The 17,464-nt window shown below is 46.0% G+C and overlaps 1 protein-coding gene across 1 annotated transcript in view; it reads left to right on the top strand.

The window, feature by feature from the left end:
- Nucleotides 1–17,464, top strand: part of zranb3 (zinc finger, RAN-binding domain containing 3) — a 71,342-nt gene that overhangs the window by 9,774 nt on the left and 44,104 nt on the right. The window contains exons 4-8 of the mRNA XM_076303535.1: nt 454–685; nt 4,635–4,720; nt 6,670–6,841; nt 11,140–11,274; nt 17,405–17,464. The exon at nt 17,405–17,464 is cut by the window's right edge and continues 60 nt beyond it. Coding sequence (XP_076159650.1) covers nt 454–685; nt 4,635–4,720; nt 6,670–6,841; nt 11,140–11,274; nt 17,405–17,464 — 685 coding nt within the window. The remainder of the gene's footprint in view (nt 1–453; nt 686–4,634; nt 4,721–6,669; nt 6,842–11,139; nt 11,275–17,404) is intronic.

Below are 17,464 nucleotides of genomic sequence, written 5' to 3'. Positions count from 1 at the left end.
CTCATCAAAATGGGCCTCTAAGTCATCAATGAAGAAACAAAAGAATTGAGGCTGATGAAGACTAAAAGTCAAAAGCCAGTATTTAATAAAGGCTTTTTATTAAATACAGGAGTGCCTCAGTTATTTTGTTTCTTAAATGATGTAATGTTGTCAGTCAATATTACATCTATAAGGACGATGTTATGTTGTCAGTCAATATTACATCTATAAGAACGATGTTATGTTGTCAGTCAATATTACATCTATAATAACGATGTTATGTTGTCAGTCAATATTACATCTATAATAACGATGTTATGTTGTCAGTCAATATTACATCTATAATGATGATGTTATGTTGTCAGTCGATATTACATCTATAATGACGATGTTATGCTGTTATTCGCTATAATGACGATGTTATGCTGTGATTCAGTAGTCTCTTAATAATGATTGTCTGTGTTGAATGGGAAGGGGCATAGGCCGCAGTAAGGTGACTGTTCTGGGCTACGGGCTGCTGACCACGGACGCACGCCACCTAGTGGAGGCTCTGACCAAGCAGAAGTTCCAGGTGGTGGTGGTAGACGAGTCACACTACCTCAAGTCTCGTAACGCAGCGCGGAGTAAACTGCTGGTACCCATCATCCAGAGCGCCAGCCGAGCCATACTGCTGACCGGCACACCAGCACTGGGCAGACCCGAAGAGGTACACACACACACACACACACACACACACAGAAACCGCCCTGGGCAGACCAGAGTAGGTATTTATACACACACACACACACACACACACACACACACACACACACACATGCTGGGGAGACCAGAGGTGCCAGCACCCACACAAACACACTACGGCAATACAATTAGATACAGCAGACATCTAACAGTCTGTCAGAGACAGACAGAAAGACACACATACATACACACACACACAGATACACACATAGACATACACACTCATCCAACTGTGCTGTAACAAAAAGAGCAGATACTTGCATACCCCATGACCATTTCAAATTTGCAGAATCATACCATGTTCCCTAGTATGCTTACACACACATGAGAACATCCTCTCCAGCTGAGCATACACATAGACAAACATACACACATACAAATGTATTATAAAACTTGTCCAGTTGTACATCTGTATATAAATATCAACAGGCTTAAAGGGTGTTTGTATTTGGTGCAATGCGGGTATTTAGATGGTGACTTTAAGGTTCTTATCTCATCTCAAAACATATGAATTTGTAATAACAAAGTTAAGGTGTTGACCTCAGCTTTGTCTTAAAGGTACTTACAATTATACAAATGAGAACCACTTTAAATATACAAGAAATGCCCTCGCATCTGATGCAGTTTCCATATGAAGTGATATAGCCTAACTAGCCTATTAGAAAAGGAATGGAAAAGGTTGTTTAATTTGTGTGTGTGTGTGTGTGACTGACCTTTTGTAACCTACACACAAAAAGAAATGTCATTAACGGTTTATGAAGAAATCATGGATAAGTTATGAGATAACGAAACAGGAAACAGGAAGTTATTAGTTTTGAACACATGATCAGAATGGCTTTAGAGGAACCGTATGCATATATACACAATAACACTTAATATGCATGTGTATATTGATATGCATACCGTATATATACAAAAATATGCATATATTTATGTATTCAATGCTTCCTTTCTCAGTTCCAGGCTATTTATCACAGTTGTTTGCGTTTCGGCATTCTGGCTCCATAATTCATAACTTCTTGCATATATACTTGAAATTAATCCACAGCGTGCATAACATGTACAAAATGCCCTGAAATGTTGTGAAACAAAACTGTCTCCTTATTCTATGAGAACTTCATAATTCTTACAGGACCAGCAACATTTTATCCATATTAAAACTGCCTACTGACTGCAACCTGAAAATACTCGATATGTTAATGCATTCACCTGCTTTCCCCTCTCTGCAACTATCAAAACCACACACACACACACACACACACACACACACACACACACACACACACACACACACACACACTTCCTGTAGCGAAGTCCTCAGAGACAGCAGTGTGATGCTCTTCTCGTGTGTGTGTGTTGACGCCAGCAGATCGATGAAGACTCCGGCAGCGCCTGGCGCTGAGAGATGCCGCGCTCATTTAAACCAGATCAGATTCTCAAGCCTTCACATTCTTCTAAACGCATTTGTTAGAGCATAAACACCTCGTGTATAGATCGCCCTCTGCTATTACACGGGACTCGAGCCAGGAGCCAGGAGGTCCACTTGCCAAAGCAGCTCCTGAGGTATCTGATCTGGACATTTAAGAGCTATCATTTCCCAGGCCTCACCCAACAGAGTTGTGTGTTTGTGTGTGTATGTCCCTGGATGCTTTAATCAAACTGTCTGGTTTTAATGAAACACCTTGCAGCTTTATAAAGTAATGGGAGCCTGCCATTAAACTTCTGATGCCTTGTCTGTCTGCTCTGTCTGCTGAGATTGAAGAGCTGTGACACACACACACACACACACACACACACACATTCACACACACACACACACACACACAAACACACACAAACACACACACAGGCCTCATTCCATTTTCAGGAGCTTTGCTTTCACCTTCGGCTCTGGCCTTAAATATTTCACAGGCACAGATATTTACTTAACCCTGTTGGCCTGCTGGAAGCCGCCGTGAATTGGAGATGCTCAGCCTCGGCTCCGTGGTCTGAAAGGAGATGATGTTTTTTTTTTCCTTCCTTCCTTCCTTTTTCTGTACATCTTTTTCCTCCTCCTCTTCTCTCTCTCTCCCTCGCCTGCTCTCTCGTTCCCACTCGGTAAGCCCTCGCGTTTGAGCGCCTTAACAATGTCTGCCGTGGGACTTGCTGGTCTCAAAGCGGTCGCCTCCACGGCTACCTGCACTTTTATTGCTATCTGTAAGAGCCACACATTACTGCCATCGTCTACACCTCTCTCTCTCTCTCTCTTTCTCTCTCTCTCTTTCTCTCTCTCTCTTTTCTATCCTTTTTCAGTTGGTTTGTATCCTCATCTGTCACTCCTGCTTTTACTGTTGTTATAGCCCTGTTTCTCTCTCTCTCTCTCTCTCTCTCTCTCTATCCTATTTTCACTCTTTCATCCTCTCTCTCTCTTTTTACCTCTGTCTCTCTTTCAATATGTCTCACTCAGTTTCTCTCAGACTGCTCTCACTCATGTTTATCCCTCTCCTTCCTTCTCTCCCTCCCTCTCTCTCTCTCCTTCCTTCTCTCCCTCCCTCTCTCTCTCCTTCCTTCTCTCCCTCCCTCTCCTTCTCCTTCTCTCCCTATCTTTTCTAACAGCCTGAGCATTAGTGTTTCATCTGTGTCTCTCCCCCTCAGTGTGTGTGTGTGTGAGTGAAACAAAGTGATGTATGAGTAAAACAAAGCTTGTGTGAGAAAGTGTGTGTGTGTGCGCTCTAAAGTGAGTGTGTGTACATGCACTCGAAAGAGAGTTTGTGTGTGTGTGTTTTCCAGGTATTATAGGTATATGTGGGTGATGCTAGGCTTGCTCAACACAAATGCAGTTATGCATGCATATGCAGAAAAAAGCTGATGTGAAACTGAGTTTAAGTAATTAGCTGTTATTATCCCACGAACACGCAGAACAAATTCCCTCGCCGCTTGTTCAGACACAATGGGCCTCATTGCACGTCTGTTATCACACGCGGGGAACGCGGCGTTGGGCGACGCGGCGGCAGAGGAATGCTGGACGGTGGAGATGTGAGGCTTTTTTTTTTGTGCCGTCGCGTTGCGTGGTGTGTGACAACTCCAGCTGTTGTGTGTTTCCGAGCTCGGGTCTGTCTCTGGCTTAGGGGAGGAAGGGAATATGCTGGGAATGTTAACACAAACCATAAAAATAAAAATGTCATTGTTAATGCCACACTCGCTCAGAATGAGAGGTGTGTGTGTGTGTGTGTGTGTGTGTGTGTGTGTGTGTGTGTGAAAACGCACATGGTGGGGGCATTTTTTTCTGCATTTTAGGTTTTGAGTTTTAATGAATTCTTGCAGCTTCACTTGTGCACGTCCAAATTAAACTTCAACTTTGCACATCCCCACACACACAAATGAAAAGGAGTCACTTCCCACTGCATATATACATGCAGACACATGTTGTGTTGACATACTGCTTCTTATTTGAAACAACTGCAACTGTGGAGGCTATTCAAAGACAGTTCAGTGGTGAAATGTTACATTGGAACTCTAGTGTTCTATTGTCCCCATTTCCTTGAAGCCTGTTTGTATTAGTACTCGTCTCTCTGTGCCATTTTCGATGAAACACACATGCGCACACACACACACACAGTCGTACACACACAGCGACTCTGCCTTCATCCGATGCAGCACATGAAAGCCTGAGGGGGGCTAGGTGCGAAACGCTGTTCTTGAGCGACCCCTCCCTTTGTCCACGCCAACTGAAGGTATCAAAACAATGACACAAGCCATGTTGCCTTCCTGCCTACCTGTCTGACAGACAGAATCATTTATTTGCCATTGTAAAACATTGTCACAACGAAACTTAACGTGCTCTCTGTCTGTCTGTCTCTGTCTGTCTCTGTCTGTCTGTCTGTCTGTATCTTAGCACCAGCTTGTTCTCATCTCATCTCATCTTTTTTTATCAGCTCTTCATGCAGATTGATGCCCTATACCCCCGGAGGTTTGGAACCTGGTCTGATTATGCCAAACAGTACTGCAATGCACACTACAGGCAAGCTACACTGTACACACAAACAAACACCCAAAAGTCGATTAATTCATTGTCATACACAATTTATTAATAAGCATTTTACACCCTGCCTGTTGTCTTTTTGACAGTTCTGACCATTTTAATTAATTTGAGTAAGATGTGAATGAGTTCATGGCAGGTAGATGGATTAGTAATGTTTTGTGTTGCTTGAGGAAGCTTCCTGTCCCATTGAGAGAGATGGCAGCTATTTCCCTCTCTAAAGGCAGCCTTGATCCTAGAGAGAAATCGACTAATGGCTTTTCATTACCACACCGCTGTCTTGAGTGTCTGGTGTGAGTCATGCTAAACAAAGCAGAGAATGGCACCGCACAAGAAGTCACTGCAGAGACACACACACATGTGCGCACACACACACACGCGCGCGCGCGCACACACACACACACACTAGAGTGGGCTTCGGGCCGCAAATTTCTGTACAAACCCGGCCCGTGTCCGACAGAGTTGCGTCCGAACCCGACAGGCATTTTCATTTTTATGTCCGAACCCGTCCCGAGCCCGACACAGATGATGTGCTATGTCATCACCAAAGGCATTATGTCAATGGCAGCCTTTGATTAAAAACCTTTAGAAAATGTCTTTAATCTAGATGCAAATCATTTCGCGACCCCTCCAATATTTTTGACGACCCCCCTGCGGGTCCTGACCCCCAGTTTAAGAACCACTGCCGTAACCTATGTCTTTACCACAGTATGCAACGCAAATAGGCCTACCTTCACATTGTTGGCCTATACTTAATTTGCTTTGTTTTTTTGGTGAAATGCACATGCGTTGTCACGGTTACATAAATCCCAATCCGACCCGTTGGGCTTGGGTCGGGTAGCCGCACGCATGCACGCACGCACGCACGCACGCACTTACATACATACATACATACATACATACACTCATAATTTCATTTTAATTAATTTAATTTAATTTAATCAGGTTTCTCAGCCAAGTATTACTTAGTGCATACAATGAATTTGGTCTCTGCATTTATCCCATCTGTGAAGTAGTGAACACACAGAGCACACAGTGAACACACAGTGAGGTGAAGCACACACTAACCTGGAGCAGTGAGCTGCCTTGCTACAGCGGCGCTCGGGGAGCAGTGAGGGGTTTCTGTAGGTGCCTTGCTCAAGGGCACTTCAGCAGTTCCTACTGGTCGGGGGATCGAACCGGCAACCCTCCGGTTACAAGCCCGAAGCCCTAACCAGTAGGCCACGACTGGCCCCTCATAGTCTTTCCCTTACAATGTGTGCACATACATGTGTTCGTTCATACACACACACGCTCAAACACACATTCATCCAGAGACTCTCTCTCTCATCCACACACACACACACACACACATACCTCACACAGAGTCATCAGGTGGAGTCAGTACATGGGCGAGAAAGCGAGAGGAAGAGGTGTTGGTCGGCATGACGATGGTGGCGACATTCTCTCAGTTACGTCAGTGAAGGTGACTGGTTCGGCACGTGCAACCTGAGCAGTGAATGTGTGTGAGTGTGAGTGAGAGAGCACAAATTACAGGCTGGCCTCAGGGACACATTGAACCACTCTGCTTCCCTGAGTATCGTGTTTGTTTGTTTGTTTGTTTACTGTTTCTCTTTTCGGCTTATCCACCTGCCTGTCAGTCAGGAAATGTATGAGTATAGAGAGGGGTGGGCAGGTCTAGGGGGGGGATTTGTCTGTTTGTCTGGTAAATACCATGCACCACAGATTTTCAATCATACATATATACACACACACACACACACACACACACACTTAATTTACTTCTGTCCCCGCATACCCACACACACACGCATAAATAAACACAACAAAGGCTTCGCTGTCTGTGCACTTTTAAAAGGGGCTTTGCTGTGTGTGTGTGTGTGTGTGTGTGTGTGTGTGTGGCGGACACCTCCCTTATCTCCGCTCTGCAGATACTTCGGGGCGCGTCGTCAGTGGGACTGCCGTGGCGCCTCCCACCTGGACGAGCTACACCGCCGCCTGGGTGAGGTCATGATCCGCAGGCAGAAGGCCCAGGTGCTCACGCAGCTGCCCCCCAAAATACGCCAGCGCATCCCCTTCGACCTGCCCAAAGACGCCGCCAAGGTAACACATACTGTATACAAATAATAATAATAATAATACATTTTATTTGTAACACACTTTACATTCTCAGCAAATCTCAAGTGCTACAGTACAGGGTAAAAGTAACACCAAAAATGGTTAAAGCACACACACACACACACACACACACACACACACACACACACACGCACGTATAGACACAAATGTGTGCATGTACACAGACATACACTCCTGTGCACACACATTCTAGAGAATCCCCTTTGACCGGCACAAAGATGCCACCAAGGCTCATCACACACACACACACACACACCGACTGAGCTACTACTCACAGCCTCATATTCCTGCTGCTGATCTTCCATAGGTTGTGTGTGTGTGTGTGTGTGTGTGTGTGTGTGTGTGTGTGTGTGTGAAAGATGAGGAATAGATTTAAAAAAGTGACAGAGATGGACATAGTGAAAATGACAGATGGAGGAAGAAAAAAGGAGTCAGAGAGAAAGAGAGGGATAGAGATATGAAAGAGAAGGAGAGAGGAAGAAAGAGCTGTCCACATAGGAGAGGCAGAATAAATGAGAGAGAGAGAGATGGATCGAGAAAGAGAGATGGAAGAAGAAAAAGCAGGAGAGGAAATGCAGAGGAAGAAAGAGGGAGAGAGAGGGGGAAAATGGAGTGAGAGAAATGGAGAGAGAGGGTGTCTAAATATAGGTTTCATTACCGCATTATTGCAGCCCCCCACCCTCTTTCTGTTGCTAGGCAATAGGATCCGATTAACACTAATTATCATTTTGTCTCACTTGTCCCCAGTCTTTTTTCTCATCCCCTTCTTTCGCTCTCTCTCTCTTGCTCTCTCACTCTCTCATTCATCTCTCTCTCTCATGTGTTCGAAGTGACACAGGAGCAGTGTGTGTGTGTGTGTGTGTGTGTGTGTGTGTGTGTGTGAAATATTCATGTGGTTGAAGTGCTTCATCCTCCTGATCTAAATTATGTGCAGACCGGTGGCCAGCCAGCATCGCACCCCGTACATCTCGGATACATCTCGCTCATTTTTAACACCCCTCCTCTTCCTCATCCTCTTCCTCTTCCACTTCTTGTCAGGAGAGCAGATTGGAAGGAGGTTGTGTATGTATGTGATGTTTGTAGAAATATGCATGACCTGGCTGTTTGTGGTCAGATCTTGCGGTGTGTGTGTGTGTTAATATTTCTGTTTTGTTGCCTAGAGCACAGCTGTCCCACACCGACACACACAGACACACTCACATACACACTCCAGCTCCCACTGTTAGAACTTCCTTTCCCTTGTTCTGTCCCCTGACACCAAACTTTCACACCAGCACACCTTTTCCTCTTTTACCTGTGTGTGTGTGTGTGTGTGTGTGTGTGTGTGTGTGTGTGTGTGTGTGTGTGTGTGTGTGTGTGTGTGTGTGTGTGTGTGTGTGTGTGTGTGTGTTTGTGTGTTGTATTGTATATACTGTATGTTCATGTGACTGTGTTTGCGTTCAAATCTTTGTATGTGTATAAGTGATTGTGTGTGAGAGAGAGAGGTACGGAAAGAGGTGTGTGTGTGTGTAGAGGTGTGTGTGTGTAGATGTGTGTGTAGAGGTGTGTGTGTGTGTAGATGTGTGTGTAGAGGTGTGTGTGTGTGTAGAGGTGTGTGTGTGTGTAGATGTGTGTGTAGAGGTGTGTGTGTGTGTAGAGGTGTGTGTGTGTAGATGTGTGTGTAGAGGTGTGTGTGTGTGTAGAGGTATGTGTGTGTAGATGTGTGTGTAGAGGTGTGTGTGTGTGTAGAGGTGTGTGTGTGTAGATGTGTATGTAGAGGTGTGTGTGTGTGTAGAGGTGTGTGTGTGTGTGTGTGTGTAGATGTGTGTGTAGAGGTGTGTGTGTGTGTAGGGGTGTGTGTGTGTAGAGGTGTGTGTGTGTGTAGAGGTGTGTGTGTGTAGATGTGTGTGTGTAGAGGTGTGTGTGTGTGTAGGTGTGTGTGTAGGGGTGTGTGTGGTGGCCAGAAGAGTGCGTGCACAGCACATTCTACTGCTACCTCCAGCTGCTTACCTGCTCAACAAGCCCATAAATCACTGCCTGACAGGTGTGTGTGTGTGTGTGTGTGTGTGTGTGTGTTTGTGTGTGTGTGTGCACTCTATGAGTGTGTGTATATACTGTACTGTACACACACACACACACACACACACACACACACACACACACACACTTTCTCATTCCAGCGTTCTATTTCAAACACACATTGACATGTTAAGTCTTCATATATGAATGTCTGGGAACATGTCACACACATAAATGCACATCACGCAATAATGTACAAGTACATATATACATTATGTACCTGTATATCATTTCAAGTACATTAATGGAAAACACATAGTGTAAATCTATCACTTAAATACATACTCAAATACACACTTACGTCTGAGTTAAACATCTAACTATGCAGGTACAGAGTGATGCATCATGTCAATGGCTTTTACTGCACCAGTACAATTACACACACACACACACACACACACACACTGCACCAGTGCAATTACAAGTATGTCATAGACACACATACACACATATTTTGAGGCCTATTGCATGCTTTGAGACAGGACGGTGTATGAGTGGTAGATGGGGGGTGGGGTCAGATGATCATGGGTTGGAGTCGGAGCCCAGGGCCATGTGGGCGCATGGATCCATATACGGTTGGGATGCTACTGTTTGCACCACAGCGCCCCATAATTCTCATAGGGGTCAACGTGGATAAGTAACTTAGTTCCCTTATTTCATGATTTTCAACACAGACACACACACACACACACACACTCCAGACGAACTCACAACAGCCACAGATGTATGCAGTATGTTGCTTTTACTCACCCTTTGCATGCATTTAAAAAACAATCTAGCCAGCACTAACACACACACACACACACACACACCCCTTTGTTTTGATTACATCCACTCTACATTATTTTAGTCCACTCTACATTATTGTTTGTCCATTAGTGTTTGTGTTTAGTTTGTTTGTGTTTAGTTTATTAATTTTGTGTTTGTTGAGCTGGGGGGTGTTTAGTTTGGTTTGTAGGCGTTCACATGGCTGTGTTCATGCAGATCTACGTGTGTGTGTGTGTGTGTGTGTGCGTATTTGTTAATGTAAGCTGTGTGTAAAGTGTGTTTGATTGTGTGGGTGTGTAAGCTGTGTGTGTGTGTGTGTGTGTGTGTGTGGGTGGGTGGGTGTGTAATCTGTGTAAAGTGTGTGTGTGTCCCTGCCTCAGTGCCTCTTCTCACTAATTAATTTCCCCATGCCGCCACTCGTCCACTGCCGTCCTTCAACAGCCTCTTTCTTCTATGCTCTAATTCCTTTTCTGGAATTCATGACTTACCCAAATCTCTCTCTTTCACACGCACACACCCCCACGTACACTTATGCACAAACACACGTACGCTTACATCCCTTACACACAGACACAGACACACACAAACACACACACGCTGTACACACATTTTTATGCACAAACACACCCACACACTTACTCACATGCTTTACACACACACACACACACACACACACACACACAGACGCTTTCTCTCTCTCTCCTAAGCACTCGTTGCGCTTCACCTTGAGAGTAAAATCTGAGCGGCTGGCGGTGATTTATTGTGTTGCGGCGGTGTGCGTCCATCTTGGCCCGCAGGGTTGTCAGGAGCGCGCTATAATTGGGCTGCCCATGTGACCTAGCCTCGCAACTCCGACAGGAGCGCCCCGCATCTTGGGGAATTGTCTTCTGCCTTTTTTCTTCTCTCCTTTCTTTCTCTCTTTCTTCTGTCCTCCCTTCCACTCTCTCTCTCCCTTGCTCTCTCCTTCCTTCCTGATTCTTGTCTCTTGGTTAGCAGAGAGGAGGGAAAGTAGGACACAATTGGCGCTACCATTAATTGTTCTGCCCTTTATAGCTCATACGAAGATGACAGGGAGGGGAGAGGGATGGAGGGAAGGAGGGAGAGAGCAAGAGAAAGAAGAAGGGAGGGAGAGAGAGAGAGAGAGACAGAGCGAGTTAGAGCAAAAAATGTGTGTGTGTGTGTTTGTGTGAGGGGATAAAGAAGGGTTTTGGGAGAAGATCTTTCACTAACCGGTCTTCCTCTCTCTCTTTCTCTTCCTGTCCTCCTCCCTCCCACTCTCCTTCCCTCCCTCTCCCCTTTCTCTCCTCATCTCTCTCCCCCTCTCTTGTTATCCCTCGCTCTCCTCTCCCACCCCCTCTCCTCTCCCCCTCCTCTCTCCTCCTCTCCTCTTCCCCTCTCCTCTCCCTCCCTACTCTCCCCCCTCTCTCCTCCCCCAGGAAGCGAGCACTGGTCTGGAGGAGTGGGAGAGACTGATGAGAAGTGTGGACTCTGGGGCAGCGGCGTCTGATAACTCCTTCGTGGAAGTAATGGGTCTTATTACGCGCATGTACAAGCACACAGCTGTGGCCAAGGTAACCGGGGGGAGGGGGGGGGGGTCGGGGAGTGATCCCCGTGTGTCACCTCAAATGCTCCCTCTCTTACACACACACACACACACACACACACACACACACACACACACACACACACACACACACATTACACACGGTCAGAAACACCAATACCAGCACACACATACACACACTCATACTGGCAAGTACACGGATACCAGCGCACACACAAACTCACATATCTATACTACATAGTGAGTCCTGCTAACGCTCCAGGGAACCTTCTAGAAAAAGTTGAGAGAAAGGGAGCTGTGCAGACAGAGAGAGAGGTAAAGAGAGAGAGAGCACAAGGAAGAGAGGACGAGCAGTCTCTTTTCGCTCCCGTCCCATAGGGCCCTCTGAGCAGGTGTGTGTGTGTGTGGGTGCGTGAGTGTGTGGGTGGGGGGGGGGGGGGTGTCTGCAGGGAGAATGTGTTATTCTCCTGGAGAATGCGAACATTGTGGTCGTCTAATGTAAAACAATATTAGTGTGTGAGGCGTGGTAGGAGTGGCCTTGTTAGATAGATAGATAGATAGATAGATAGATAGATAGATAGATACTTTATTGATCCCCACGGGAAATTCAAGGTCTCAGTAGCATACAGACATCATTCACACACATTCACTAACAGCAGAAAAAAGTAATTAAAAGTATATAATATAAAAAACACAATTAAGCAACTAGATGTACCGCAGAGCGGTACAAAATATGACCGCCGCCCAGTCCAGCACATTTTTTCCACAAAAATAAATCACGCTGAAAGGCCTATATGATTCTAACTGTCTCACTAAATTGCATTCTCACTGGTATCTGCTAGACAACAAGTACCAGAACATGATTAGTTCATAGATTTCACATGTAAAATTCATTTTATACAACGCGTGCGTGCGTGCGTGCGTGCGTGCGTGCGTGCGTGCGTGCGTGCGTGCGTGTGTGTGTGCCTGCGTATGTGCCTGTGTTTGTGCATGTACATGCCTGCGTACATATGTCTACTGTGTGAGTATGTGTCATACGTATGATTACTGTGAATGTATGTGTGTGCGTGTGTATCTGTTTATATGTGTCCACATGGAATGGGTTAAGATGACCCCTGGAGGCAAACATACGGAAAAAATTGGTCATCAAGATATTCACAGAAAACTGCGTCTGCCCTACCCTCCTTTCGGGGGGTCAAGTCCAGCGGGGGGGCTACAGATCAAAACGAAAAATGATGGTTCCATGCTATCCATGTGGGGTTACATGCCCACCAAGTTTCATGTACCCCGGTTTTACAGTGTCCCGGGAATCCTTGTTGGTGTACGTCACTAAATGTACACATAAATTATTTTATTGTAAGGCCCCCCATGAACGAAAGTTCACAAAACTTGGCATGCATTCGGAGGGTGTCATAATGATCCTACACTTTAAATTTCGTGCAGTTATGTCAGCCAGAGATATTGTGATGAAAACACCTCATTTTTACTTTTTTGTGTTTAACTAGGTGGCGCTATACATGAAATGAGTGGTTATGGAATGGGTTGACATAGCCCCTTGAGATTAACATACAAAAAAAAAATGGTCCTCCTAAACCCTAAGGTTTACAGAAAACTGTGTCTGCCCTACCCTCCTTTCGGGGGGTCCAGTCCAGCGGGGGGGCTACAGATCAAAATGAAAAACGATGGTTCCATGCTATCCATGTGGGGTTACATGCCCACCAAGTTTCGTGTACCCCGGTCTTACAGTGTCCCGGGAATCCTTGACGGAAATTTGGACATGCGCGGCGGTCATAATAAGGACAGTAGAAGATAAAGAATATACTAAAATACAAATTATACTAAATAACACTTAATCTAAATCAATTCTAAAAACAGTATCCACATAGTGGGTGATTAATCAAGAGACGCTTGCAATGACTGAGGCAGGGACTGAGCCTGTGATTGTCTGTGCATAGTAAGGGTAAGGTGCTCTGTGTGATCACCTGTGTCATGGTGATGGTGCAAATAAGTAAGTCCAACAGTGCAACAGTGCAAGAATAAAGTCTAGAGACCAGCATAAAATAAATATGGACATTATTATAATTAGTGTGCGAAAAGGAGAACAGGGGAAGAGAGGAGAACAGAGAAGGAGAGAAGAACAGGGGAGAACAGGGAGGAGAGGGGAGAAAAGAGGAGAACAGTGGAGGAGAGGGAAAGATAGGATAACAGGAGAGAACATGGGAGGAGAGGGGAGGAGAGGAGAGGGGAGAAAGGGGGAGAACAGCAGAGGAGAGGGGAGGAGAGGGGAGGGGAGAAAGGGGGAGGAGAGGGGAGGAGAGGGGAGAAAGGGGGAGAACAGCAGAGGAGAGGGGAGGAGAGGAGAGAAAGGGGGAGAACAGCAGAGGAGAGGGGAGGGGAGGAGAGGAGAGGTAGGTAGTGGCGGCGGTGTTTATCTTGTACGTTTGCTGCTCCAGGTCATCGCTCACATGGCCCTCTTTCCGGGGAGCCCCTAAAAACACATTACCATAACACACACACACACACACTTCGGCAGGGATGCAGCCCAGAACACACATTACCATAACTAACAAACACACACACACACACACACACACACACACACACACACACACACACACACACACACACACACACACACACACTCTCTCTCTAGCAGGGATACAATTCCGAAACATACATTACCATCACACACACACACACACACACACACACACACACGCACACACACACACGCACACACACGCACACTCCAGCAGGGATGCATAATCCCCCTGTGCAGAATCATTGCGTCCGACACCTGCCCTAAATCAGCCTCCCGCAGCAGGAGAGAGAGGGTGAGAGAGAAAAAAGAGAGCGAGGGAGAGGGAGAGAGAGAAAAAGAAAAAAGAGAGGAACAACTCTTTTCCTCTTTTCTTTTCCCCCCTGTGTCTTTTTTTTTTTTAGTCATTCTTGTATCATGCTCACAGAAATGTCTGCATAACGTTGCGCTGGCTATGACCATGGCAACAGGGCTCAGCGTGCCGTCACCCTGACATTGCCATGGGAACGGGTCCCCGGGGGGTGCCTGCGTGCGAGCGAGCGAGCGAGCGGACGGGAGCAGGTGCCGCTGTGACCTTTTCTGTTGTGTCTCTCCGTCTTTTTAAAGATTTTCATAGCTAACTTTTCCACACCCGGCCTTTGTGCAACTTTTACACTTCTCTCTTCCTCCTCTACTTTGGAGCGTGCGTGTGTGTGTGTGTCTGTGTGTGTGTGTGTGTGTGTGTGTGTGTGTGTGTGTGTGTGCGTGTGCGCCTGTGTGTGTGTGTGTGTGTGTATGTGTGTCTCTGAGGAGGTTTCCATGGTAACTTCAGGCACCTGTGCAGACTTTCATGTCCGTTTCAGAGAGGCAGCGTTGGATGAAGGAAGGCTGCTGGATGCGACTGAGAGAGGGGGCAACAAAGCTTCCCATCACTCCGTCTCTCTCTCTCTCTCTCTCTCTCTCTCTCTCTCTTTCTCTCCATCTCCATCTCTCTCTCCATCTCCACGTTCCATCCGCCACAGCCACGGCAACACGCTTGGGCTTCTAACGAGCCCACATCACTCACTGGCTGCACACTCACACCACACACACACACACACACACACACACACACACATGCTGCCTCTCACAGCAATTCCTGGCTAATTACTCCTGAAACTTAAAAAACAAAACAATGAAGTAAGCAGACAAACAAAGTTTAAAGAAATAATCTTCCCTGCCTCTGCGCAAGGGGTCTCCATCGTCAGGTGTCAGTTAGCCACCAGTACCAGGCTGAGGTGGATAAAGAGGCTGTCACTTAGAGAGCCACTTAAAGTCTCAGGACTCTGTTTCAATTATTTATTCTTATGTTATTTTTGTTTCTTTTCTGATTTCTTTTAGGGGGTTAGAGGGGACGGCTGAGTAGTTGTCTGCTCGCGCTCTGACTGGGGGGTGAGGGTGCCCTCATTTCTGTGAGATTTATTAAAGTCATAAATCTGGTAATTAAATATTTCGATTGTTCTTATCCTCCACTGTGAGAGCCGTGTGTGTGTGTGTGTGTGTGTGTGTGTGTGAGAGAGAGAGAGAAAGCGAGAGAGAGGGAACAGATCTGTGGCCATGTCAGAATTGGTGTCACTTTTGAAGTGTGTGATCAGGGTCTGGCGAGCCGCCGCAAGCACCGAGTGTGTGTGTGAGCGCCGGGAGGGGGGTGTATATTTTTACCCCCTCCAGCATCTGCTCCCAATTACCCCGGAGAGCAAAGCACACACACACACACACACACCCCGCAACTTCAGAGGAGACGGTTTTGGTCACCAATTAAATAAAAATCTGCAGAAGGCCAAAAAAGAGGAAACAGTAATGAGAAGTCACAGTGCCATTGAAAAGAGAGAAGGGTGTGTGTGCATGTGTGTGTCCGTACATACGTATGTATGTTTGTGCACGTGTGTGTGTGTGTGTGTGTGTGTGTGTGTGTGTGTGTGTGTGTGTGTGTGTGTGTGTGTGTGTGTGTGTGTGTGTGTGTGTGTGTGTGTGTGTGTGTGTGTGTGTGTGTGTGTGTGTGTGGTATGTGTGTTTGAGTTTGTGTATGAGGTGTGTGTGTGTGTATGGGGATATATTAGTTTGTGTGCATGTGGTGTGTGTGTGTATGTGTGAGAAAATGTGTGTGTGTGTGACTATCTTTGGAGGGTAATTATGGCAGCCTGCGTGCGGCTGCATCTGCTGCCAGTGGTGGTGATGGCAGGGGCCTGCTCCAAGCCTCAGGTGTGTGTGTGTGTGTGTGTGTGTGAGTGTGTGTGTGAGTGTGTGTGTGTGTGTGTGTGCGCACGCATGCATGCGTGCACGGTGTGTGTGCATGTGGTATCAGGCTCTGTGCTGGGTCGAACAGGTGTGTGACATGAGGCCGACAGCAAAAAGAGGACACGTGGGATTGGTTGAGCACTCTCCTCTGTCAACCAAACCCACGCACAAGCACAAGTGCTAAACACACATGCACACACACACACACACACACACACACACACACACACACGAGCACAAGTGTTAAACGCATGCACGCACACACACAAGCATAAGTGTTAAACGCACACACACACACACACACACACACACACACACGCACCCTCATATACACCCACACAGTAACCTTCATGGGTTTTAGGTCAGTGGACAGCTTGTTGTCGTGTGTGTGTGTGTGGGTGTGTGTATGTGTGGGTGTGTCTGATGGGAATGTGATGCACAGGGCTGCCGTGTGTGGTTTGACCTTGGTCTGCTGAGGCTAGCCATGTGGGTCAGTGTGTGTGTGTGTGTGTGGAGACTTTATCCTGTAGCCATGCTGCTAAATAGGAGATGCTCCAGTTTAAGAGTGGAGAGTCTTAAACGAGCGGTGTATTCACATTCAAGCTGCTTTTTGTGTCTTTCTTTCTTTTGTTATTTCTTTCTTTTTACTTATCTATCTATCTATCTCTATCTATCTATCTATCTATATTGATCTATCAATATATTTATCAATCTATCTATCTATCTATCTATCTATCTATATTGATCTATCAATATATTTATCAATCTATCTATCTATCTATCTATCTATCAATCTATCTATCAATCTATCTATCTATCTAACGACCAAGCTTTATTGCTTAACCAAACATGTCGAACACCCACTTGAGCTAGATTACATTGATTGAAGGAGTACTGAGGACAGGGAGCCAAACGTATCCAAACCGCCATTTTTTTTAACCACTAATAATGCTCAAAATAGCCCCACACCTCTGCAGTAGGCCTAGTATGAATAGGGCCCCTACACATAAAACGAAGAGTCACGAACTTAGTAAGTGTACCGGTAGTTTATTAAAAAGACTGTTTTACAAGTCTGTACCTTATGGTCGCCTCCATTTTGTGGGGAAAGTCCGTACAAGTCGATTACCGATGGAAGCGCTAAAGCCGGTCTAACTCGGTACTCCTTCGCTCAACATAATCTAGCTCCCGATGAGGTGTTCGACTCGTTGTCATGGTAAAAAAGACCCTGGGTTCAAATTACTCCAGAATTACACTTCAGTTTGATTACCAACTACAAATATATACCTGTCTTTCTCTCATGTCTCTGTCTTTCTCTGTGTGTGTGTGTGTGTGTGTGCTGCAGGCTGGTGCTGTGAAGGACTACATCAAGATGATGTTGGAGAATGAGAAACTCAAGTTCCTG

This window comes from Alosa pseudoharengus, unplaced genomic scaffold, assembly GCF_046254945.1.
Source record: "Alosa pseudoharengus isolate Yale_2024_CS ecotype anadromous, Long Island Sound unplaced genomic scaffold, YU_APseudo_1.1 YU_APseudo_1.1_scf_24, whole genome shotgun sequence".
Classification (NCBI taxonomy): Eukaryota; Metazoa; Chordata; class Actinopteri; order Clupeiformes; family Clupeidae; genus Alosa; species Alosa pseudoharengus.
The sequence above is the reverse complement of the archived record's forward strand: the minus strand, read 5'-3'. Positions and strand labels throughout refer to the sequence as shown.